The sequence below is a fragment of the Anas acuta genome, chromosome Z (assembly GCF_963932015.1).
Source record: "Anas acuta chromosome Z, bAnaAcu1.1, whole genome shotgun sequence".
NCBI classification, from domain to species: Eukaryota; Metazoa; Chordata; class Aves; order Anseriformes; family Anatidae; genus Anas; species Anas acuta.
Genome location: NC_089017.1, coordinates 30,128,815 through 30,156,223, shown reverse-complemented (window position 1 = coordinate 30,156,223; position 27,409 = coordinate 30,128,815). Strand labels below are relative to the sequence as shown.

At 38.5% G+C, this 27,409-nt stretch overlaps 1 protein-coding gene across 9 annotated transcripts in view; it reads left to right on the top strand.

The window, feature by feature from the left end:
- Positions 1 to 19,199, top strand: part of BNC2 (basonuclin zinc finger protein 2) — a 350,261-nt gene extending 331,062 nt beyond the window's left edge. For 7 of the 9 annotated variants that reach the window (XM_068667759.1, XM_068667755.1, XM_068667757.1 and 4 more), the window contains one exon: positions 12,058 to 19,199. In XM_068667759.1, coding sequence (XP_068523860.1) covers positions 12,058 to 12,718 — 661 coding nt within the window. In that variant the 3' untranslated portion in view covers positions 12,719 to 19,199. Of the gene's footprint in view, positions 1 to 9,619; positions 9,657 to 9,724; positions 9,756 to 12,057 lie in introns of those variants that run through there. The other 2 variants (XM_068667764.1, XM_068667763.1) reach the window with 2 other exon arrangements.
- Positions 19,200 to 27,409: the final 8,210 nt, after the last annotated feature.

Genomic DNA, 27,409 nt, shown 5'->3' with positions numbered 1-27,409 from the left:
AGTCAGCTCACTAGTAATTGTGTTTTACAGACTTCTAAAGCAATTGGCTCAGTCAGTCCCAATTCAATAAAAGTGGAGAGCGAGAGTGAGAGCACTTTTGTTCTATTTTTTACTTGAAATTATTTCATTCAGCAGTCTGTCTTTTTTATTACCAGGATTTGACATTAGCACTCCAAGCTATATTAGCATCCATTTCAGCAGTTCAGTAATGGTATTAAAAAAACACTTAACTTCAACGGTGAATGGTTGTATGACAGTACCATAAAAATCCACATTAAAAAAAAAAAAAAAAAAAAAAAACTTATGTATTTGTCCCTGCAAATTATTTTTCACTTGTTTAACCACTTCAAAACTATACTGTCTTGACTGGTGTTTGCAAGAGCTCTAGCAGCAGGGAGAGCTTGTAAAGGAGCTGACAAGCAACTTCAGCAACAATGGCATGAAAGGAAAAATTAAGACATTTAAAGAAGAAGAAAAATGTAATAGGAATACACAAGCACATGCACAAGGCAGACCTCTCATTTTGGGTGGGTGCCTGTCATTCATCAACAGAAGTGAGATTTTAAACTCTCAAATCACCCAAGGTAAAATCTTGGCATCTCCACATTTCAGGGATTTAATTTTGAACCCAGCACTCTCCAAGCTTGGGACGGCAGCCTAACTACCTTGGCACTGCAGCACACTCATAAATGACTGCATTAGGTTCTAAATTTTGATTAAACATTCTGTAATTAATCAATGGTAGACATGAAGCAGTTGGCAAGGTCAGAGCTGCAAAATGTTTAAGACATAAAACATTACAAAGTAATTAGAATGTGCTCCTTCAAGAGAAGGATTGCCTTCAATAAAGAGGTAAATGATAGCATCATGTTTATTGTGGACGTAGGCAGCCAGTGCAATATGATAAACTGCAGGAGATACACATATCAGTAATCATCCACATTATTAGTGTCATTAATCATAATTCTAAAAATATGACAGCAGCAGCCAACTTTTTGACCATTTTGCCTCTGCCTGTTGGCCGTTATAACTTCCACTAATAGACTGCAGAGCTCCTGTGCGTGGCAGTTTGCATTGAGAATGGAAGGTTAATTATATTTGAGCTGCTGATTCCTTCTCTCCTTGGAAAAGACTGAGCACTTTGACAATCCAGGAGCTCACTGCTGTTAAACCAGTAAAAGTAACTTTATTGAAATTTTCTTTGTTGGTCAGGAATGAGTAGATGTTTCAAATGAGATATAAGCGCCAGGCTGGGACGGCCGCTAATGTTTCTTCCAAAATAATCCTGGACAGCAAGCTGAACTCATACTTCCCTTAGATATCTTTGCACAGTCTCCCTGTGGATGGGTAAAAAGTTGAGATTTAATAACTGCTGACAACAGTATGTATGGAAGAATCTCAGAGGATGAAATTACTGAGGAGTTGGGGCGTCAGTGAGGGGAGGTTATAGGATAATCAGCTATCAGTTGACCTAAAAGGGATACGTATTTAGTAATGTAAAATTACTAATAGAGCAACCCTGGTTGAAGTGCCACATCATAGTTGGTTTTATAGTTCCTCTGGTATTATATATATAAAACCAGCATTATTAGACAAACAAAGCAGTTGGAATGAGATTGTGCTTGAATTGTCATCAAAAGAAATGGTTTGCATATTTGCCTGGAAACTGAAATCAGACAAATCTATCCCTGAATCTTAGGGTTTGTTATGAACTTGGACTTATAAATACAACTACTAAAGAGTTTATGATTTTCTAAGCAAACCATGCAATAATGCTTTGCTATGCACCAATATTTGGGAGAAAATAGTTGTTCTGAGAGCAGAGTTAGAGGAAGCTAGCTCTTCTGACTAAATTTTATCTTTAGATTTGTTGCACTTACCGAAACTTGAAACTCAGTAAAATTCATGAGTGGGATGCTGAACTGAAGGGACTGATTGCAGAAAAACTTGTGAAATTATCAGATTTTGCATGGCTCTTACTAGAGAAAAAAAAAATGAAAGCTTTAAACTTCTGATTATAAAATTTAGATCATGTCATATTTGGGTGTTTTTTGTTCTAAAAGAAATGTTAATTCGTGCAGTTGTTACTGAATGCTGCCTCAGTACTTCTTAAGGTGAAATACACCCTGTGTAAAGGACCAGCAAAACACCTTACGACACAAGAGATGAGCATCTAATGCATGTCTGCTGTGCAGGACCTTCTATGATTTGCATGCATAAGGATAAACTTCACCACAGAGCATGCATACATTGTAGAAACAGCTTATAGCAGTTGGACTGATTGTCAGTTGCTGAGCACCTGTAATTTCCATTGAAAGACAGTGTACCATGTGTGATGACCTTCTCCTGCATGTAACATTGCTACATTTAGTCGGTTCACTTAGGAAATATTCCATCAGATAAATCTTTTTATTCTAAACTTTCTCAGCCAGTCCGAATATTATACAAGAGTGCTAGCTATTTTGTAATGAGTCTGTTTTGCTTTCAGGCAGCTAGTAAATTGAGAGGTTGAAGTGTTGCAACACAATTTTGATCGTTTCTGAGTAACATTGGCAAGAACTCCAGTAGTTGTGCTTTTTGTTTGTAATATCTTTTGATCTTTAATGGACAAATATAGTAATATATTAAGAGTGTGACATGCCCTTGATGCTTCTGAACACACACAGCTGTTGTGAAAGTATAATTCTGTTCACACCGTAAGGACCGTTTCACTAAACACCTCAACAGGTATGTACTGAATTATTGGGCCTTTCAAGATTCCTGAACCTGTCAGATTTTACCTTAAAAATGATACAGTAGAAAACATTGCCATCAGCTATCAGTTCTATGTTTAACCTGAATGTCTGCTCACATAGTAAGCTATCCTGCCTCCCCAAATGCCGTCTCAAAGTTAATATTTTTTATGCATTCCACGGCAATGACAAATTGTTTTCTGACTCTAACTGTAGATTAAGTATGCAAAAGGCATGTTTGCCGCTGCCAACAAACCAATAATTCTCACTAACATCTTCAGAGTTACAACATTTATAAAGTTGCAAAGTGGAGTAAACAAACCATCTGTTTGGCTTTACCATATATGTCATGCTCTCTTATTAGCATATTACGATTCATTTAGTAAACAAATTTGGTGATTTCGTTCATGTCAAAGTTAGAGGGAGCTTGAAGATGATTAACATTCCTGGGACAGGCACATTAATACATTGCTTCCTCTGCAAAGTTAAATGGCTTCTCAGGAGAATCACCCCTTGTTGACAAGATGAGACTGTCAATTTTGTTTGCCTGCCACATTAGGGGCCGTAAGGGGATGGGAAGCTCAGAGAAAGAGGAGCAGTGTAGGCAGCATAATTCACTGCGAATTGAAAAAAGAAGTCTAATTCTGATAAATGGTCGACCCCAATACATCCTACCTGTTATTACAACAGACGTGCCGTATCTGTGCAGTAAATTAGTTAAACCCCTAAAGAGTTTGATGGGAGCTTATCTTCAAGTGAATAATTTGAGTGTAGAGGGAGCTGTCTTCGTGACCAGTGTGAGTGATTTGTTTCATATTGAAAGGGATTGAAATGACTGGGCTCCACATCTTTAATTTGCAAGAACTTGCTTGTCCTTTATTTCCTGCATTTAATAAGCAATTTTTTTTTTTTACTTTTTTTTTTTTTTTTTTAATAGGTGCTGAACTGTATTTTACCTTTTGGATTTTCTTCCTATGAAAGGTTAATATTTTTCAGATTCTATCCAATTTAAAGCCCCTAGGACTGATGTTATTACCCAAGCTACTCATGTAAAAATGCCATGGTTTCAATGGGTAGCATAGTATTTTGCCTTTGCTCATTGTTCTAAAGTCTAGCTCCTATCTTTACTTTCCCTATTGCACTTAGAGGCAAATTAAACATGATCAGGTACATGCAGGTGCTAACGCACAGGTGAAAACCTTGGCCCTGTTCAGATAAATGTGAATTCTATAATTTATGTCAGATTATGGTTTCAACCTTTTATTATCTTTGCTTAGATTTATGTATTTTCTCATTTTTTAGATTAAAAACCAAGCAAGCATGCAAACAAACAAACAAACAAAAAAATAAATAGCTGTATCAAAGACTACTGAGAAAATGGCAAAATTAGGACAGTAACTGAGAAAATGATTTCTTTAACAGTTTCCATGAGTAATTAGATTCCAAGAACTGTTTCATTGTTGATTTTTTTTTTTTTTTTGAGTAAATGGGGAAAATGATTGCTGCTTCATTCTTGAAGAAATGCCAGAATTAAGGCCATATCTTTTCTCATAAATATGCACACTGTTATATTTAGCCAGAGTCTTACTTTCTAGTTCTTTGATTTTAGCTGCATGAAACTCAGCACTTTCAGTCTGAAGAAATTCTAAGAAAGCATAAAATTCTGCATGTGCTTTCTGTTATGTTCATATATTCTGCGCTTTTGTGTGAGTTTCAGGCTTAGATAAGCAGTAAAGGAACATGAAATTGAGGTAAGACCACAGTGCTTTGCCACGTGAAGGATTAAAATTGTACACAAATTTTAAAGAAAATTGTAAATCTTAATTTTGAGCCTTTGAGATGAAAAGAAACAAAGAGAACTTTGGTTTACATTTCTTTATAGGCAAAAATGTGGGCTGAATACTGGGAAAAATACTGTTGAGCTAAAGTTAGGTGTGTAAAATGTATCATAAGATGAATAATGACAGTTTTGTTGTTTATGATATTTTAAACGTGTTTGACAGCATTTAGTTTTATTATGGCAGGAGGATAAATTGTATGGAACCTGTACAACCTGGGCAGTTATTTCCGTATCCAGCTTTAATAAGAGGTTTGCCAATCTGTATGTAATTGGACATTGGACATGTATCCTAGCATTGGATTTTGTAGTAGAATCTTAGTAGTAGAATCTGCTGAAAATTGTGTGGTTTCAGCTTTCATAAACAAATATTCTTTCTTCTTAAAAAGATACTAACTACTACCTGAAAAGGAATATTTAATGTTTGATTTTAATGCATCACATATCCATCTATAATTTTATTGTATTACTTAGTGCTGGGATCACTTATTGCAATTTAAAGCAAAGCTGCCCAGCAACTAATGTTCCCCTTCCTATAAGCTCCTGTGCATGATTTCTTTATGGTATTAGAATGATAGAGTTGGGTGATGGTGACATTACTTGGGCAAACCATTTATGAGTTTGAAAACACATTTTTAAAATATCTGTAGTGTAGAAGATTGTGACAATTTTTGTATTTAGAAAGATAAGAAGAAAGGATATAAGGGACACAGCAGGAAATGCTGAAATCATTCATTCCAGAATTCTGTTTAACAGTACAGTGGACTTTGATACCTGACTGAGATTGTCACGAGGGAACTTTGTCACTTATGCTCAGCCATGGAGGAACAAGGGGCCAATCACTAAGACATTTAGCTGAAATGTCGGTTGGCTTGGCCTTTCTGTCTGACTGCATTACGAATGGGAAAATGGGTTTCTGTAGTCCCTAACTGACTTCCCTAGCAATTATGCCGCTGAATCAAGCTCATTTTCTTTTTCTCTCATCCTCTTAATATTTAAGCATGATAATATATTTCTCTTTCGTAAAAAAAAAAAAAATAATAATAATAATAATTAAAAAAAATTACGCTTTATGTCTTTATGTTTCATTTTCAACAACCTGCACTGCCCCAAACTGTAACCAAAACATTCAAGCCAATTTTTCATGCTGTTCATTTTGTGATCTGCATGATGCCTGATTTTAAACAAACAGAAAACTCTGTATCTAAATTTCCCAACTCTGCTGTGCTCATTAACCATGAGTTTTGACCTGTTGCAGATAGGACTGGGTTCATCCAAAGTTGGCCTCTAGTCATGCATAGAAATCCTGACAATTTCTATGCCAGTACAATTTTTACTCTATGATAAATTCCTCCTCACTCACTTCAAAAAGATATAAAAGGATGGTCTAAAGAAATATAAACTATAATAAACAAGCTTTTACATTTTTATTTCCAATATATGGATATTATTAATATGGAATTAACAAAATCATATTCATTGACAAGTAAGGAAAGAAAGTGCTGAAGAGAACCCAGGCTGGATTTATGAGCTGTTTAAGTGGCATGGATATTTAACTGACCATGTTTCCCAAAGTTACAATCCCCTTTCTTCTGTAGACGCATGGCACAACTGTATCAAGAGAAGCTTTCTAGTAATATGTGGGGAGGAACCAACAGTGAGTTCTACTTATGGAAGAATACTTCCACGAACTTCAGAAGAGAAAGAAAATACTACCACCAGTGGGATCATGACCAGAGTCAGAGAGCTGGTGTAGTCACTGTAGCACTGTGCATTGTGCTGCTGCTGAAACAGCCATCTGAAAAGACAGTGGTGAAGTGGGAAGTGGAATTCCCTTGTGAGTTGGCTACAACCACAGATTTTATCACTATCATTTTCATCTTTTCAGCAGTACTGATGTATTCTTAAGATCACTGTATTTAGAAGGCTGAATTCCCACCTGTGATGACTTTCCACATACTTTTGTCCAGAATATATCTAATTCAATAATAATAACTTGGAAGAAGGTGTTAATTATATGAAAAATCAGGCATTCTAGGCTTCCTAAAATAACCAAGAACTTGCTAAAGCTTCCTTGCCACAACAGGCTGCATATCAAAACAGCCTGGAAAAGCATTCTCCTTGTTTTTAAGGGTGCAAGACATGTATTACGGAGTTGAAGAGATGCTTGAATCATCTTTGGCACACATATTATTTTAAATTATCAGAACTTACCCTCTTCACTATTCCTTGTTGCCTAGCATGGGGTAGATCTGTAAACTGGAGCTGAGTGAGATCTACCTTTAGTTCAGCTCTTTTGACTTCATAATTCTGTCTTGAAGACTGCAATCACCAGTTCTTTTTTTTGTAACATTTCTATTGCCAGGATCAAATCTCTTAATTTGTTAGCTGGTGCACAAATAAGTAGTCTAAGTCCAGAGTCATTCAAATAATTTCACAGGGTCAAATATTTTATGTTTTGTGTATATATGTACACTACTGCCATTCATTTAGGTTCTTCAACCTTTTTTTCTGTGCTGATACAGCAGTCACTGCAGTGTAAAGGACACCAGAGATAGCCTTAAATTAGCTATCTCAGGGATGAGGAATATTGGAGTCATGGGAAGCTGGACCTTACCTGTTTTCAATGTATCTTGCTTTGTGATTTTCTGACTTGTTTAATTACAGGGATCGTGCACTGGCACAAATCACTGTGACCAAGCTGTGCCTCAGCTTACACAGGGAATATTGCTTACGTGTACCTGGGAATGGTACTCTGGGGTGGAAGAGGTAGTGGCATTGTAGATCACATCAGGGAACAGAACAGCTGAAGAGAGAAACTGCAGGTGCCGTGGCAAGGAGCAGAGGAAGAGATGACAAGGCTAGCACTGGCTGAGGGCTGCTGGAGGACTTGTTAGTGTCTGGGTGTGATTAAGCAGAGGGGAAAGATTTGCAAAGGACTAGAATTAAATACTTCAGTATGGTATGGAGAAAAGAACCTTGGAGCAATTTAAGATGGCTGAGTGAGTGTTGCTTTCCAAGGAAAAAAACAGCAAGGAAGATCAGCATTGGATGAGGGAAGCGAAGAAATAGGAAATAGTTACAGTTATCAAGATGAAAGATGGTATAGGCTTGGCCAATATTTTTAATGCTACTTTTTTTTTTCTTTTTTTTTTTTTTTTTCCTGTGATTGCTGTTTGCAGCTACTGGGTCAGAATACTGAGTATCTGCCACATACTCTTCTGCCTTTCCATTTGAATATTCTTCTTATCTTCATAGAAAATTATGCTTCATTTTTACCTGTAAACTCAACCCTATTCTATTTGGCAATTGCGAGTGCTTGCTTTTTTCCAGAACATCTTCTTTTTTTGTCTTTCCTGGTCAGTGGTCTTTCCAGTCTGCCTATATCTTCTTTCTTAATTATTTTTTCTGATGAAGACATTATTCGTAGCTGTTCCTGCACACATCAGCATGCTCCTGCACAGGACTCTCCTTGGTCATTGTTTCCCAAAGAAACCTTGGGAATGCTTCAGCCAACCCTGAAAAGAAGCATTCTTTATGCAGGGCACTTTTCAAGCAGCATGCTATATGGGGTCTTCAGTCTGTGCCCCAGAGTGCAATGTTACATTTAATTGTGCAGTGGTCAGGAAAGGGATTCAAGGTCAGGCATTTTAGATTTGTGCATCTATGAAAATATACTTTTCCTTCCCTCTTATCCCAGCCATTGTTCAGGTACTGGAAATGTGTTCAGCTAGTAGCTTTAGCACACAGTGTTGTTAATTCTGTCAAAGTTTTAGTCTGTGTGACATTGGCTTTATCATAAGATTTCAAACCTTCAGCGTTCAAATATATGTGTTGTTTTTTTTCTCACAATACCTAACTGAATGTTTTTGCATATGGTATTTAGAGAAAGTATTAAACACAAGTGAAATAGATTAAGAAATGAATGTAAAAGAATCAATTCTTTTGAACTGTGGTTGCATAATGGAAATCGACTGCTATGAATGAACCTATGTTCAGAAGTTATGAACAGCAGAGCTAATGCACTGCCATGAGTTCATCTTTATTATTGCATTACACCTGAATCAATTGATAAAGTAGCTTTTTTTTTAAGGCTAGGAATGGCACTTAATTGAATAAAAGTCAATGTAATTATATTAGGAGAATCCAACAGTACTGCTGACAGCGGAAAAGGGACACTACTGAGTAGAGTGCCAGAACTTGTCCACACATTTCTGCACATCGTTTGCCTGACAGATATTATGGGCTGGTACATACTTTAATTAGATTACTGATTGCCACTGCTGTAAGTGAGAATTGAATAAGAGAGGCATCTCTCCATCTCAGAGCATCAGCAGGGTTTGCATCCTTACACTGGTCTTTCTCAGAATAGTCTCTGTCCATCTGGGGCTCAGTGGCCCCTCTTTAAGATGATTTATTCTTATCTCTTCATTCAGTGAATGTTGAAGTTGTTTTCACTTCATGGCTGGCTGCTGTTTTTCCCAGCAACAATCCAAAGAAACAGTGAGAGCTAATGTGTGAGAAACAGCAGTAACAGTTATACTGACCAGTTTCTGCAGCGTAGCAAATTTCCAGGGGTGGGGGGAATTGTAAGAAGTAAACCCACGAGCGCTTTATGAGTAGTTTGCAGTTAGCATTATGATGATAAGCACAAATGTGCTTTTATGGTCATGTGCGGACAGACCTTCACAGTAAGCATTTCCTGTACAGTGCTTAGCAACTTTACCTGGGCCTTTATGCCATCTGACACCAGGAAGGCAAGGGACTGTCAGGACTACTGTTTGCCATTCATGTGTGTGTCCTCTGTATGCATCTGTTCAGAGCTCATTTGTGGATGATGATGGGGATGATGTGAATATGCTTTGATTAATTTGCTTTAAGTTTTTCATGTTGTGTGGTTGAGACAGTATCCATTAGGACAACAGCATAAGTGAGATTACAGTTGACAAAAAGAGTTTCACAATCAAGACTTTTTTAAAGTCTGTAATTTATTAGTTTCAAACATTATTTTCTTTTGACTTTTTTTTTTTTTTTTTTTTTTTTTGACCAGATATGTCTGGATTGGAATGTGAATTTGTTCTTTCTCTCTCTCTCCTCTTTCTTTCTTTCTCTTTTTTCCTCTCTTCTCTCTCTCTCTTTTGTGATCTCAATTTAGCAAAAGATTAGAAAGCTGATCTTATCACAAGGTAAGCTCAGCCTTCCTAAGTGCAGTGTGGGGATATGCATAATTACACTTCTGCGCCTCAAAAAACAATGGTGCTATATTTGCTTGTGTGAAAGAAGTGCTTCCCATGTGGGAAAACAAACAAGGAATGCTCTCCACTTTTTTTCTGCCCTTGCCCATACCTCTCAACTGTCTCACATTAGAAGAGAAATTCTCCATTATAGACCTCCCTTACTGGAATATTTACATCCTGAGCAGATATTATTGAATTAAACTGCAGTTCAGCATCAGTTTTATGTCAGAGAACAGTTACCTGCACTTGCAGGTGAGTGGGTTGGATAACTTCTATTGCTGTTATCTTTATTTATTACCATAAATTAAGAGTAACAGATAGATTAATCATAAAATAAGTGACATAAAATTAGAGACATTGACTCCGCATCAATTTAATCTTCCTACATTTGCATTTACCTTTTTTATCTGCATTGTATTACTGTACTGTGTTTTGGACTTCAGCTGGTTGAGAGGTATGTTTCAAAGGGTTTCTTAAAACAAAAGCTTACAAAAAGGAAATATTGCTAATAGTTATTGTTTCCCTTTCTTTTTTTTTTTTTTTTTTTTTGTTACCATAGGATCTGAATGTTTGTAAAATATTTGATCATTGTTATGTTTTCCCGTGTCAGTTTTATACCTAGTGCTTTTTTTGCAAATTAAAGTATTCCTATGTTAAAACTCTCTCTTTCTCTCTTTCTCTCCCTTCCCCCTTCCCTCCCTTTTCTTTTCCCTCCTACATTTGGGCTCTGATCTGCAATTTATAATGGGCAGACAGACTGGTGAGTCTGCATGTTGTAAATTGCGGGTTTGGGTCCTTAGCTTGCAAAGAATGTTCCGCAGTAGAACTTCGCTAATTCTTTTGTTACTGACTTGAAAATCCAGTCAGCCTCCAAAAGAAGCTAAATATTTGTTGTTTCCTCCACAATGGTGTACATTCTGAATACTAAACACTAAAGTTTTCTAATATTGAAAACTTTGTACTGATTTCTCATCATTAAACACTTCAACAAAAAGAGCATGTTCTGCAGTCAGAGGTCTTTGATATCTGTGTTCGTTGGTTGCATTGTTAATTCAGAAAATGCAGTTTTTCAAAGAGGGTTTTCTGATGCTACTGCAAATCAGTGAGGTTCTACTGCAATGGAAAAATAAAGCCGATGTCAAAAGTGGAGAGTAGAATGCAGCATTTACAATAATAAGCTGGTTTACACAGTTACTAACCCAAAGGCTTATGTTTGTTTGCAAATGTAGAGCTTTACTTCTTGAGAACAAAGGCCCTGATCCTGTAAAACTCTTGAGAATATTTTAACTTGCAGCTCTTGGGATCTGGTCCAAAGACCACTGACGTCAGTGACAGCTTTTCCAGTGTCTCTTGAGCACTCACAGTGACTTCAACACACACCTAAGCCAAAGCCCATGGTTAAGTGTTTTGATCGATTTGGGGCAAAATTCTGATTGCCATTAGTAGTTATTTTGCTGGGTCATTCAGCACTACACAGACACAGTCCTGGGAAGAGTGCAGTGAGGAGTGGCAGTGTCCTCCCAGAAGGATGGCATCAGTGACTTTGGCTAAGATTTTCAGAAACTTACATGTGGATTTCAGAGACTTGTTCTCCTAAACCTTTCAAGTCTTCTCCATCTTGATTTGGCCCGATTCCGAGTTCCTTTATACCAGAATTACATTATCAGAATCAGGACCTCTGACTATGTATCATTTGGTTACCTTTATAGTTTTCTTCTCCTATATTTCACTTACAGTTATGTGAATATATATGTATACATATTATATATTTATATGTATGTATGTATAAATATATAAGTATTTGGTTATAGGTACAGATATAAAGATAGATATAGATACAAACACACACAGATATTTTAAGTATTAATCGTGTTTACTCCTGAAATGAGGCTTTAGGAAAGGCAGCAGGGATTCAGGGACCAAGAACATCACTTTGCATTTTCTGTTAGTCCAACTTACTATTTTGCAAATATCAAATAAAAGAGCTATAGCTGCTGCTGGGGACTAATGTTGAGGAGCAGTAGCTGAAAACAAAAATGATATGAGGGGGGGTTATTTTGCTTCATTTGTTTTGTTTTTATGTTGCAAATTATTCATTTTTAACAAGACTGAATTTTCCAAGAAACACGAATAGGGGATATTTGTATAAGTTACTGCTAAGTCAGAATTTGGGTTTGGTGCTTGGCAACTTTGTGTTTAATCAAAAATACTGTACATTTTTCCTTTCTTCCCTTCCCTCTTCCTTTCCCAGACACAGTGCTAATATAAACCTGCACCGTAAACTGTTGACCAAAGAACTGGATGACATGGGCCTGGACTCCTCACAGCCTTCTCTTAGTAAGGACCTCCGTGATGAATTTTTGGTGAAGATATATGGCTCTCAGCATCAGATGGGGCTTGACATAAGGGAAGACACCTCCTCACCTGCTGGTACTGAGGATTCCCATATGAATGGGTATGGCAGGGTCATGTCGGAAGACTATATGGTCCTAGACCTGAGCACCACCTCCAGCATCCAGTCCAGCAGCAGTATCCATTCCTCAAGAGAATCTGATGCAGGAAGTGATGAGGGCATTCTCCTGGATGACGTCGATGGGGCAAGTGACAGCGGGGAGTCTGCCCACAAAGCAGATGCCCCTGCCTTAGCTGTAGGTATGGGCACTGATGTCCCAGGATCCCTCATGTTCAACAGTGTTTCGGTGAGCAACGGTGGGATAATGTGTAACATTTGCCACAAAATGTACAGCAACAAGGGAACCCTCAGAGTGCACTATAAAACAGTGCACTTGCGAGAGATGCACAAATGCAAAGTACCTGGGTGCAACATGATGTTCTCCTCTGTCCGTAGCCGAAACCGGCACAGTCAGAATCCCAACTTGCATAAAAACATTCCGTTCACTTCAGTAGATTAGTTCAAGGATGGACACGGCATAATGCCAGCTCTCAGAGAGGGCCCACCACATTTGAACTGCCATATACAGCCTCCCTTGATATATATATATATATATATATATAAATATACATATATATATAATCTTTTTCTTTTCTTTTCTAACAAAAGAAAGAAACACCAGGTGCTTTTTTTCCCTCTGTTGGTTGTTGGTTTATTTTTTTTTCCTTTTGGGGGGGGATAGAAATAAAAATGTGGGATCTTTAATCTGGGGTGAAATACCCTTTAAGAAGAAAGCAAAGCAAGCAAGCAAGCAAGCAAACAAACAAACAAAAAACACAGAGAAAGCCTGCAATTGTCCCTAGTTCTGTTAGAATGTTCTTGGTCATCTCCAAAGAGACAATTTGTTCTACCCATGAGCTTCACCTGAAAAAAAAAAAAAAAAAAAAAAGAACAAAACAAACAAACAAAAAAAAAGCAAAGGAAAAAAAAAAAAGAAAAAAAAATCTACTTAGTTGTCTTTGTGTCTTCTAAGCATTGGGGATAATGTTCTACTAAGCATGGCTGTTACACTTGTATATATATATTGAGCCTTGACAGGCCTATGATGTAAAACAATTGTATTGATGGTGGTTTAACTCTTTTTTTTTTTTTGCTTAATTTTTACAGTTACATTCAGCTGTTAGATAAGCAGGAAAAATAGTTTGCTGGCTAGTTCTACTCATTTATGTTAGCTTTAATGCACATTTTTAAAAGAACCACGGTCTTGTTTTAACTACCTGCTAGATATAAGTAATACAGAGGTGCTGGCATGCTTTACAGTACCTGATCTGATACAGTTTTTTTTGTCTTGTACTATTACATAAATCCAGTCATGCACTTTTTAGTACACTACAAGGGGATGTGTAATAATATCCATGCTTTTTTTTTTCTTAAACTATTGCCATATTTTCAGTAAGTGTCTTTAAAAAAATACACTTAGATAAAAGTGGTCTGGTCAGTATGAGGGCATGAATGCCAAACAAAGAGTATTAGTGTTTAGTGTTAATACAAAAGTGCCAACTTTGCACACGTTTTAAAAAAAAAAAAAAAATGGAAAAAAAAAGAAAATGTAGTTACTTATCCACCACAACCACAATTGTAGTTTTTGGACTACAGGAAAAATTACTGGGGAAGGAAAAGGTGTAAAGTGAAATACAGAATTCTTGGTGCTTTTTTCAAGTGCCAACTATTACTAGAAACAATAGAGCATCCTCATTCCTTATATAATACACTACATGAAAGAAAAAACAGAATTGTGTCATGTGAATCAGTGGAAACTTTTTTTTTGTTGAACATGCATAATATTTGGGGATATAAATGCTGATACTACTTGTCACAGAACAAAGATGAATATAATTTTGTGTGCTTCTTACTATGGCCTGGATTCTTTGTGGTGTTTAAAAAAAAAAAAAAAAAAAAAAAAAAAAAGAACAGGGAAATAATGTTGACTATGTTGTTCTGTAAAGTTGTCTTTTTTTTTTTTTTTTTTTTTTTTTTTTTTCCAATAGAAAGTGCTGTAGTATGATTAAGGCATGTTTTATAGAAGCAATCAAAAGAAATTAATGACAGAAGCACTTAGCTCTGAAAACATATGCTGGACTTTTTATTGAGTAACTTTCCCTTTGGACAAATTAGAGGCCAGAGAAAGGATCTCTAGGTGTGTTAATGTTTTCTGTTTCACCCACATGGTTTGTCAGAAAAGAACTAAAGTCTGAGGAATAGAGCATGCAAGAGAGACACCATGGGCAGGAGCAGGAGAAGGAGCTGTCAATTGAGAAAGGCAGAAAGAATGAGAGGCTGTCCTGTGAATCTCTTTTTGTTTCCGGTGTTTACACATGTTCCTTGAGCTGGTAAACCACACTGGCAGCCTGAGTTACCACAACATACTGACTGAGTGGTGGTATTTACTTAAGTTCAGCCTACAGCCAAAACCATTAGGGTGTGTAGAGTTGTAGACTCTTTTCTTTACAAAAAAAAAAAAAAAAAAAAAAAAAAAAAAAGCAAAAACAACAAAAAGGATGTTTCAGCATACAATAAAATATTTGTTCATTGAGAATGTGTTCCTTTTCTGTATTTACTGACCCAGAATATTAGCCAAGAGTCAGAAATGTTTCTTTTGCTTTAGCTTCAGCTGTTTTGATTTGCTGTGCATTTCAATCATTCTTACCTTTATGTCCACTTGAGTACTTACACTTTCTAGAGGAACTTCTCAATATGGATTTCCTCTTTTTTCACTCTTTATGCATTTCAGTAGTCTTGTTTCCAAAAGTAGGAATCAATAGCTAATAAATCAGTACTTCCAGCTGTAGAAAAAAAGAGAATTTTTTTTCTAAATGATTTCTCACTATGGTTCTGTGGGTTACAAGCCTCTGATCATTTTTTGATTGTGTAAACTGATGAAACCCCAAAAAATTTTGTGGATCCCACAGAAAACATAAGGGATTTTTACCTTCTGGTTTAACAAACAAACAAAAAGTTTATAGCAAAAGCTAACCAGTTTCACAGTGTCTTTCTTTCAACTTTTTTTTTTTTTCCTCAAAGTCTCTACTACTTTGCCTTGTTAAATTGCGTAGAGTGATGTGCTTTGCTTTGTTTTATGTTGTGCAAACTCAGTGTGTTAGTGACAGAGGGAAATTAGAACAGTAAAGGTGGATTCTTCTCAAACACGTGGACCTTTGTAGTGTTACCTGTACTGCACTCCCATCCCTCTACAAATCATGCTACTACGAACCAAGCAAGACATAAAGTCTAAAACCAACAAAACAAAAATTGAATATCTACAGAAGAAAAAAAAAAAAAAAGAAAAGAAAGAAAGAAAGAAAGAAAGAAAGAAAGAAAGAAAGAAAGAAAGAAAGAAAGAACAGAATAAAACAAAACTAAAACACTGTTTTGAACTATGTATGATATAAATAAATATTGTTTTTAATGAAAAACACATTTGAGGTATATAAATAATTCTTCACTGAATGAATCACTGTTCTGCATTCTTATTTCACTCTGTTTCTGTTAGAGGTCAAATGGTTTTGGTAAACTTGTTTGGAAACTTAAACATCATCAGTAGATAAATTCAGCATATGAATTACATAGGAAAAATCTGTTTATTACACAAAATGAAACAGGACTTCATAAAAAGCAAAGGAGCAGGAACAAACCTCCAAAAACTGTTACAAAATCCACAATCCTACTCTTATGGCATCCTAAATTTCATTCAGATTGTGCTTAAGCCCTGTAGAAGATACGATCTCCATGTAAGAGAACTTCCTGATGGACAGACTATTGCTCACTGTTATCTTTAGGTGAATCAAGTGCTTTTACTGTGCTAGTGATACTAAAGTCAGAACAGTCTAGGTTTTAGGAGGGCACACAAACTTCCATTGAATTGAATGGTATTTCCCTCCTTCCTATTTACCAAGCATCTCTATGAGGATCTGTGTTCATCAGAAACGTTCCTGTGATAGAATTGGTATTACTTGCAATTTTCTGAACAATGTTAAAAAAGGCCAGATGGTAGAATTTTGGTTTTACTGACAAAATTAACACAACTGCTAGCATTTCTAGGTGATCTCAGCAGAGATGCACACTGTAATCACTATAAAGACTGAACCTCTTATTTGTCCAGCACAGGGCATAATGGCGTGATGACAAGACAAGTGTGCTGCTGCTTATGCCATCATAACCTGTGGCTATTCTCTCAGTTTTCAAGACTGTCAGTCTAACCATTTTTACAAGAATTAGGCTGAATTTGAGGAAGGGGAGTCATACAGAGGCTCTTCATCTTACATGGAAATTAGTTCCTTGTTGTTTAGTTCCTATAGTTACTGCAGGCATGCTTTCCACAGTGTTTTACCATTTTGTTCATGCAAAGTAGTTGCATATTTCTGTAAATATCAAACAGGCTTTGTCCACTTTTTTGTGGACAAATATCTCTGCATGCTGAATCTCCTTTAGAAACAGAATTACTTCTCTTGAGATGTTTATGCATTTTTCTTGATTATGGAGAGCACTCTTTTTTTTTCTTTTTTTTTTTTTTTTTCAGGGAAGCATGCAATACCAGTTAATCATTACATATCTTTTGAAAGACTGTGTGGAAAAAATTGGAAGGAAAACAGCACAGTCAAATCACATGAATTGGAACCAGGAACTGAGCATTAATACCACTGGTGGCCTCATGTCACTGCTTAGTTTTTGGCAGATCACATCACTCACCTGTTTATGTTTCACTCCATTAAAACATGGCTAATACTAATATGCTCTTAGTGCATATGGGTGTTTCTGTGAGGATTAATTATTTAGTGCTCGTACAGAGCTAATTTATATTTTAAATATTTCTGCGCATCTTACACTATTTAGCCAGTTTTTCTAAGTTGTATCTTAAACAGCTACATTTTGTTACAGCTGAGATTTTAACTTGGCCTCTTAAACTGCAACTGGCTCCATGGTGACACTGTAGTAATGCACACAAAGTATAAGCACTCTGTCACTGAGTCACAATTGAACTTGATAAAATGTGGAAGGTAGATTTAAAAGCCTGTAAGCACTTACACAATGCTCTGAAAGATCTCTCAAAGGCTTTTCATGACTAAGCTCATAAAATTTGTGTTTCTCAGATACTTCTCACAGCAGAAATTGTGCACCATATTTTGCTGTGAGTAAACTTCATTATATTTCCTTCCTTCCTTCCTTCCTTCCTTCCTTCCTTCCTTCCTTCCTTCCTTCCTTCCTTCCTTCCTTCCTTCCTTCCTTCCTTCCTTCCTTCCTTCCTTCCATTCTTCTACCATTGTGGAAATGAAAGTGTACTTTCTCTGCCTATTCCAAAAGTTTATAATTTACCATCACCTATGTGTTTTCTTTTCCATCCACAAATCAGGAACCGTTTAGGAAGAAGCGTCAACAGGTACTGAACAGTAAAGCAGATGCCACGGGAGGTCAGCACCTCTGTAGATCCAGTCCAATATAGCAAATAGAAAGTGAGACTTCATACCCTTGAGGTATATGCTTGAGTTTTCCCTGATTTTTATTCTTCTCAGTTAACGCAATTAATGATTCAGCATAGTTAACTACATGGGCAAAGAGCTGCGTAACTATCTGGAAAACCCAGAAACATAATGATACAGGGTTTGATCTGTTCCAAAGATAGGAACCACTTACAAGAACAAGCTTTAGGTCCAGGATATTCTCTTTCAATGAGTTTGGTATTTTAAAATCAAATTATATGGTTTGGATCTGCTTTTTGATAGGATTGTTAGAAATCTCAGCCACTGTCAGAAAACAGGGCTTCTTTTCAGATATACATTTTTACCCAAATTCTGCAGGACATTTTCACAGCATCATTGATGGCTGAGGAAGGAATAAGGGAGGGAAAGTGTTTGATCTAGATGTGCACACATGCTCCTCTAAATATTATGTGCCAGTTATGTGAACAGGAATATTAGCACTTCTTCTGTCCTGGGAATGTTTTTGTCACTTTTCTCTTTGGGTTGTATTAACAGAATTGTTCTTTTCTTATTTCAAAAAATCAGCAAAGGTATCTGTAGTAAGGGTAAGGAGGCAGCAGGAGTTCTCTGCGAGGAGAAGGTGAGTGGCAGACACATGATGGCAGCTGGTAGATGTCAGTTCCTTCTTTTTCTTTTTCTTTTTTTTTTTAAACTTATGTCACTACTTTGCTGCTATAGTAACTCAACAAAACAGTGACTCTAGTGCTACTTTGTGAGATAAGCATCAGCATATCCTGCCGTCGCCACATGATGAGTTGCGCTTTTTCCCCCTTCTGTACGGACATAAAAGGAACTCTTTTCCATACCCATTTTTTCTTTATGAACAGAGCAACATGATACAATGGACTGAACCTTTCACCCACACATTTGCCCAAGTACGTGTCTGTTCTAGTCCCACAGTTTCTGTCTCTTCTTGCCAAGCAGCATTATCACTGTCTTTAAAATGGCTGGCAACAAAAGGAAGCAGCAACTTTTTTATGTGAGTAAGATATCTTGAGTCTGTAGTAGTCTTTATGTGGCTTGTTTTCCCCAGTCAAGCCATGATCTTAAATAGCAACTTAAATGACAGCTTTGATTTTGATATTGATCATGTATATCCCAATACTGTTGCTGTTACGGCATTGTTGGCACTGGCACTGAAAGGAAAACTGTTCTTAGCCGCAAAAGGGTTAAAAAAATGGACATGTTTTTGACAAGTCCTCTGACTTTTGCCAGTATTATTGTTCATTATGATGACACTGTATTATTTTTTTTTTTTTAATAACAGCTGTAGTTGTCATAAAACTATTTTCCGATTCCTCTCCTTTAAAGTGTGGTGTTGTAAATTCATGTGACCTTTCCTGCAAAGAATAAATATTTCTTTTTTATATAAGATCTCAAGACAAGGCTTGGTTTGTAACAAATAGTGGCCCATTACAAAGCAGGAAAAAAAAAAAAAAAAAAAAAAAAAAAAAAAAAAAAAAAGAACTGAGCTGAGCATCAAGAAGCTTCAGTTCAATTTCACCTCATATCTTTCTAATAACTTACTTGTCACTTTATTACCTTCCAGTAATGTGAATGCTGCTGACAAGACTGTCACACTAACAGCAGACAACACCCTCTCATGCTTAGCCCCAGCTCTCCTGGCTACTTATTGCACTGGCCCTGAAGGGACACAAACTAATAGTGTGCTTTCAAGTTCAGCACTTGGCCATCAAATATAAAAGGATGCGTAATTGCCTGTTTATCCCCTGTGAAGTGGAAATTGAGTATAAGAACCAGGCTTTCCCTCCCTGTTCCTTGACACACACACACACACACACGCACGCACACACATCTGCAATGAGTGAAGGGAAGTCCCATCTGGAGCTCTTCGATTTGTCTTTGGGAAGCCCAAGGCTGCCACTGGCTGCTCTATCGAGCTATCAGACAGACAGTAACAAGATGGCTTCTTAACAAAAGGTCAGCTGAGAAATGCTGTCTGTGACGGCACTTTTGTCTGCTTATGTAGCAGCTAATTGCTTTGTATTGGCATAAGCCATACTGTGCCTGCTAGAAATAGATGTGCAGACTTGCTGCAGGACTGACTGTGCAGGTTCAGTGGCAAAGAAGATGTGTAATCTTTTCTTTTTCTGATTTAGCCCATCCTGTGGCAAATTTCAGAGCAAAACCATCCCCTCAGATTCTAACAGTGAATACCAATTCCGAATATCCTTCCTGCTGTCATAGGAACATCTCCTGCTGAGGTCAGCGTGAACCTCTGTAAAGTGTTAGGGAAGTGTATCTGAGACACTATCTGCTGCCCTCATACAAGGAGGAATTTGCTCCTTCCTGATTTATCTCTTCATTAACAAGAACACTGCCAAAAGTACAGACTCCAGAATTGCCTTTCAGATGAGGCAGTCAGGAGAGGAAGAGTTTGAAAGGGGAGGTAGCTTGGGCACAAGCACCATGTTCTGAGAAGTTACAAGTGCGTGGAAGGCCAGATTACCTGGCATCAAGCATCCCCCTTCATTTGTACAGTACGTTGTTTAATCAGAACTGATTGACTGACTGCTGAATAGTCATTGGAAATTCAAGTAGCCAGAGAAGTAAGGGAAACATGCTTTCCTTGCCAGGTTGGCAGGATTTCTATGCTAGGTTCATAACATAAGATCCCATTTGTGCCAATGAGTGCTGCACATTGTGTGTTGAACTGGTATTGTCAATGCGATACGTAAAAATACAAAGACGTATTTCAGACAAATCCCAAGACTGGAAGACCTAAACACAGCCTTTCTGGGGTTCATTATTTTTCACATCCTCGGATTATTCACCAGATTAGTGGACAGCAGTTCCTTTTTGCTTGCTTTGGATGCTTAATCTGTTTCCAGTTCTGTATGGTAATTACTCGATATCTGCTGCAACAGAAGTGATGGTGCCCACTATAAAAAATAGAGGGCCTTTTACCAGTCAGACAAAGGTCATTGATCTTTTCCCTCCTTTTCTTTCCACATGCATCAGAAGCTACAAAGGGTGAAACCAGCAATTTCCTGTGGCTAGGTGGCAGGAAGGAATGTTTTTTGTATGTCAGAGGTGAAAAGGCTGAGCCCAAATTTTGCTCTCCCATCAACTCCATGAGCACATGGTATGGACCAAAGCAGGAGCAGTTGGATTAGCTGATCTGCAACAATGAGCTGGGCAGGCCTAGCAGCCTTTCTGCAACATTTCTGAGGCTGTTTGTGGAAACCAGGACTTTCTGATCCAATAAACCATTTGGGTCCTTGTTCTTGTGTGTGTGTGTGTGTGCGTGTGAGGGTATGTGACAGACATACAGACAGAGAAAGAGGGTGAAGAAGACATAATGACAGTAAAATGAAGATTATAAATTGGAAAAATTATATAATTTTAATCACATTTACCTGTATGTATATTTTCTCTCAAGTGCTTAATAACACGAGAAGCTTGACTGAGCAAATGTCAAATCTGCAGAGAGGTTTGTTCAGATGCTCTATGGACTTCGCATGCCACTCTTTTCAAACCTTTGGAGAAAAAATATTTTAGGAAAATGGAGGAAAGCATCCAGGGCAATTATATTTCTAGAGAAGAAAGAGAGAGCGAGACTAGCTAAGTGATGTATAAAGATTTTATAAGGCCTCCATTGTCAAACAAAGGGTTGGGAATGATCAGAGGATAATGTGCAGTTAGGATGGCAAACTCATCAATAGTTTATCATAACCTGTCCGCTCCTGTTACGGAACGCACGAGACTGTGAACCGCAGCTCCAGGGGAGCGGTGGCACTGGTGCAGGCACGCGTGTCCACGTCCGAGCCAGGGAGCAGCACGCAGCACCTGCCCATCTGGCAGCCATGGGTGTTGGCAGGCCGCCTGAGGCCCCTGCAGCCCCCTGGCCCCACACTGTGCCAGTGGGACAGGGCGCGTCTCCCCAACTCAGCAGTGAAACGGCACCGCAGCCATGGGAATTGGGATCCCAGCCCCGCTCTTCCTGGTTAGCCTGACGACCTACGGAGCAAAGAGGGGCGCTTCAGCTTGTACAGATTAAGGCTGAGTTGTTTGTTATTTTTCAGACCATATTTTTTACATTTGGATTTTTGTAATTGTCTTTATTTTTTACAAACTCTTGTACAATCTTCAGTTGTTGTCTTAGTTTTTGCATTTTCTTCGCATGTCCCCACCCATTTTCTTCTCCTTCCAAGAGAATCTGTCATAAAAATTCTCTCAGAAAAGTAACACATCCTCCTGATGTTCTCCATTTTGGAAAGTCTTATGCATTCCATCTGTGAAAATGGTCACCGTTTGTAAAGTGACAAGATGAATAAAATGGCCACTGTTGTGTGTGTGTGTCTCATTTAGCTATTTATAAATATGAAATTCAGCATGCTGCTTTTTCTTGTGCAAACTTTGGTTCCTATGTCATATGGAGCTACTTTCCATAATGTGGCTGTTTCTTGACGGGCAGCATTTGTGTTCTCGGTTCATGCCTCCCGCCTCTCCTCCAGTCTATAAGAAGGGCTCTGTGTCCTAATATGATGTATGTGAAACAGGTGTGCAAACAAGCTGACCTGAACCCTGAAAACATTCAAAATTTATCCTGGCTGAAGCTTCACACACTTCTCCTTACACACAAGCAGGTCACCGTAACCTGTTTGTACCTAAGAATATCTCATTGTAGGGGCTTGCACCCATGGCCAAATGGGTTTGGAGTTTCCTTCCTTTGATGAAGGCTCTTGCTCACTGGCAAAGCTGTTGTTTTAGCAGCATTGGCTGAGAAGGTCATACGGGCCAAGCAACATAACATTTTCCCATGTAGTCATCTGCTGCACTTCAGTTTGGGTGACCTGGAGAGATCAGGCTCTGACTGGGGGGCTCATGTGGAGATGTAAGCTGAGATATACTGGATTTGAATCCTCATGCATTCAGGGACCCATTGTGGGCTGGCAGTGGGTTCAGTCACAGAGACAAAAACCCTGGAAACCCCTTTCTTGGTGGGCATGGGAGGGTTCCCACAGCGCAATGGTACAGCATCTCCTGCTGCTCTCAGTGCCATGCCAGCAGCAGCAGGGGATGCAGCAGGAGGGTGGCATGCTCACCGCTGTCTTGCCAAGCTAAGCTTGTTCCAGCAGGCTTTATCAAAGCATGTCACTGGAGTACCTGGGCACAGGGAAGTGGGAGTTGGGGCCCAGTGGACACTTTTGCAAAGGTCTGTCTCTATTCAAGATAAGTGAGGCTTTTCATTTCCACTGTTTGTTCTCAACATGAGCAAAACATGAATGCTCTGCTGTCCAGCCTGCAGAACCAAAGCATGCACTATGGAATATAGCTGTACAAGGGGATATGAAAAACTGCATCATGTTGATCAAATAATTGTAACATTGGTAGCTTCATAAATACTGTACGTACTCTAAACAAGTTTTTTCCATTAGTAATCTGAGGGAATTGAAAGTCCTGTTTTTAATTTGACTTTTCTTTTCTTGTATTTTCTGTACTGTTACTGTCCTACAGTATGTCTTTTGCATAAAATGCATAAGGTTTTGGGGATATAAATGGAGTTTTACTCATACTTTGTCCAAATACCTCTTGTAATTTGTATCAAAATTCTTGTACAATTTTTATATTAAAGATTTATCAGTCACTGACCTTCCTTTCTGAGTATCCTTGACTTTCCCTTCTTTTCCTTGTATTTCAAGAGCCACATCCTACATTTTAAAGATTTGCTTGTTTGCCAGAAATCAAAAAAAATTTAGGGGGCAGGTGTATTTTTTTCTTCTGGCTTATGCTCATTTCCCCAGAAATGTCATCATTAGTTTAGTGTCAAGAGTCCTATGGTTTTACTAAGTCCGTCATTTAAGCATCTGCAAAAAACCTCTTCAGATTGGCATTGCTCAAACTTAGGTATATCTGATAGATGAAGAAATTCAAGCAAAAGGTCTTGCAAAATGAACATAGTGTCCTAGCACAAGTCAATCTCCCTTTTGCTTTTCAGTCTGTTTGTTAGAGCTTTCTCGTGCTCTGAAAACGTGAGGACATTGGCCAAACATACATGTATCTCCCCACTGACCTTTGCTTAGTGATCTTAGGACTGGGCTGTAAGCATGTATCAACAGAGGACTCATCTTCAAATTCTTGTCATTGGCTTCTTGCTCCTCTCTGTCAAGAGTGCGGTGTGGTGTGGGGAAGTGTTCTGGAGACTCATTTGCAGGGCAGAATGCCGTCTTGAATCACAGGATCATATAATCAAAGATCATCGAGTCCAACTCCTGGCACCACACAGGTCTACCCAAAAATTCAGACCGTGTGACTAAGAGCACAGTCTAAACGCTTCTTAAAACCCCAACAGGCTTGGTGCAGTGACTACTTCCCTGGGGAGCTTATTCAAGTGTGCAACAACCCTCTCGGTTAAGAACCTCTTTCTGATGTCTGGCCTGAACCTCCCCTGCCTCAGCTTGACACCATTCCCACAGGTCCTATCACTGGTGATTAAGGAGAATAGAACAGCACCTACCCTTCCAATCCACCTAGTGAGGAAGCTGTAGACCACAATGAGGTTTCCCCTCAGCCTCCTCTTTTCCAGCCTAAGCAGACCCAGTGCCCTCAGCCACTCCTCATACATCTTCCCCTCTAGGCTCTTCACCATCTTTGTAGCCCTCCTCTGGACACTCTCCAACAGATTTACATCCTTTTTGTACTGTGGTGCCCAAAACTGCACACAGTACTCAAGGTGAGGTTGCATCAGTGCAGAGAAGAGCAGGAATTCTTGTAATTAATCTTGACATTTTTCTTGCAAGGGGCAGTTGTAGCAGTTGGCAGGATGTGAGCAAGACTCTTCTGGGGTAAATAGTTTTTATGCTCTTTATGGTGCTTGTGATTTTCTTCTTACTGTACTTCATATCAAAACAAACAAACAAACAAATAACAACAAAAAAAAAACCAAGCAGATGAAGAGAGGTCTCACAACAGGATATGTGTGTGCATGGCACTGTGCTCAGGGGGACAAAAAGAGGCTACACTGCAAGTATATCTGAGTCAGTGTATTGGAATATGATTTGTATTAAATTTGTATTATAATTTGTATTATTTGTATTCTAAAAAAAAAAAAAAAAGGGTTCAGTGTTGCAAGGTGCAGAGCACTATGGCTATAATCCCTCAAAATGTTTGGATATGTGCTGAAATTTAAGTGCATGTACAGTCCTGTTCAGCTCAATAAGAACGGATATCTGTTTGCAAATGAGCCTTTCTCTAACAGGTTGTCTGGACTAGAAACAGCCTGCTAAGTGTTTGGAAGGACTCTAGGCTGGTTGCATCACATTTTCTTATCAACAAAATGGAGGCAACTGGACTCAGCAGACGAATGTGGGGGTGGGGGTGGGGAAAGAAAGGAATGTGAAGGCCAATTAACTAAAATTTGTTAAGTACTGTGAAATGAAAGTCTGAGGAAAGTGGTTGGTTGGTTGGCTGGTAATGCATTCTCTCTGATGGATTTAGTACTTTCCCAAAGCTAACTTTTTACAGCCCTCCCAGCATGACCAAGAGACAGTTTTCTGCAAACAGTTTAGCTATAAAAAAAGGGCTTCACCTTCCAATCCAGCTCTTTCCAGCTTTAATTTAGCCTATGTGCTGAGAGGCATGAACCATATCGATACAAGATGTCCTCCAAGGGTCCACTAACTAACTGTTTATTCAGTTTGCCTGTTTTTATAAATAGCCCAGTAAGGAGCTGAATGCATTTCATCTGTTACTAACTTTTAGTTGTTAGATTCATATCATTAATCTGTCGCCACTTTTTCCCTTCCCTTGCCTTGCCTTCCTTTCCCTTCCCTTCACTGTCCTTCACTTCCCCCTTCCTCTGCCTCTCACTTTATCCTCCTTCTTAACTTCATACATTCCTTCTTTTTCTTTTCTTTTTCTTCTTCTTTTTTTTTCTTCTTCCTGTTCTTATTTCTCTTTTTTTTTTTTTTCCTTCTTTTCCCCCAAATGCTGCATGTGTAGCTCTTCATTTCAGTGGGTGGGAGAAGCAGGAGGGAGGGAAAAAAAAATAGAAGTTAAGCAACTTTGGGGAAAGTCAACCTCTGTTGAGGCATGTGGTTATCCTCCCATGTTATTAAATGTCGTAGATGTGTTAATGTAGTTCTGCATGGAAGCCAAGCATAATTATAATCTTTTCATCTGTCATAACACATCTATAATTGGCATGAATTCCCCTCAAACAATCTTTTTGAGCATAGGGTTTTCATACTCAGTGCAGAAATATTAGCAGGCACCCATAAAGGCTGGTTTTGGCACAACTCTGAGGTAACCGCCTGGGTGAAAGCCAGTCAAGGCACACTGGGCCACTTGAAACCTTGCTGTCTGCTTGTTCACTCCCTGCAAGTTGACAGTGTGACAGTAGATTAAGTGCTACTAATTTAATAAAGCCACTCCTACAGTGATGTTGATATGCTAACAATGAGCAGGGTATGGGAAGAAGAGAGGAGATAAAAAGTACATTAGTTTGCCTGTATTAATACAGTAATACTCGGAAAATTAAAAAAAAAAAAAAAAAAAAAAAAAAACCTCTATCGATCTTGTTTGAGGTGCAGTTATTTTTAAGTCACCTGACTCATGCTTACCCAATCCTTAGCCATATTCATCAGAGACAGTATAATGAACAGATATTGATTAACTGGGGTAGCTGGAGAGATTTCCCAACAGTGCTAGTTCACTTTGATAGGTCTCCAATGGGAATACATGCAACTGCAACCCTGCAACATAACTTATTGTGTTCTAGGTCCTTCAATTGATTTTGTTTGAAGAAAAAATATACAGTGGCTCTCCTGTGACCTTTAGCTGAAACCTTTCTGTAAAGAAGAACACAAAATGACAGTCAGAGCAAATAAGCAACACTGCTTACAGTACTGGCTGTCGTATCAGTGCCAAGGTAGCTATGTGCTGCATGTAGACTGTGGTCTCCATAGGACGAAAGCGCCCACTGCCCTGCTTTCAGGTGGCATGCTCTTGACACTTGCAAGAACAGAAACGGGAAGGGAAGGGAAGGGAAGGGAAGGGAAGGGAAGGGAAGGGAAGGGAAGGGAAGGGAAGGGAAGGGAAGGGAAGGGAAGGGAAGGGAAGGGAAGGGAAGGGAAGGGAAGGGAAGGGAAGGGAAGGGAAGGGAAGGGAAGGGAAGGGAAGGGAAGGGAAGGGAAGGGAAGGGAAGGGAAGGGAAGGGAAGGGAAGGGAAGGGAAGGGAAGGGAAGGGAAGGGAAGGGAAGGGAAGGGAAGGGAAGGGAAGGGAAGGGAAGGAAGGAAGGAAGGAAGGAAGGAAGGAAGGAAGGAAGGAAGGAAGGAAGGAAGGAAGGAAGGAAGGAAGGAAGGAAGGAAGGAAGGAAGGAAGGAAGGAAGGAAGGAAGGAAGGAAGGAAGGAAGGAAAAGAAAGAAGGAAAAGAAAGAAAGAAAGAAAGAAAGAAAGAAAGAAAGAAAGAAAGAAAGAAAGAAAGAAAGAAAGAAAGAAAGAAAGAAAGAAAGAAAGAAAGAAAGAAAGAAAGAAAGAAAGAAAGAAAGAAAGAAAGAAAGAAAGAAAGAAAGAAAGAAAGAAAGAAAGAAAGAAAGAAAGACTGTAGCCTCTCTGTTGCTCATGTTGAGCTAGATTCCCAGCAGTACACTGGTGATGCTAGGATAGCTGCTTCCAAGGAGAAGTGCTTCACAAAGTCCAGAACAGAGTTGAG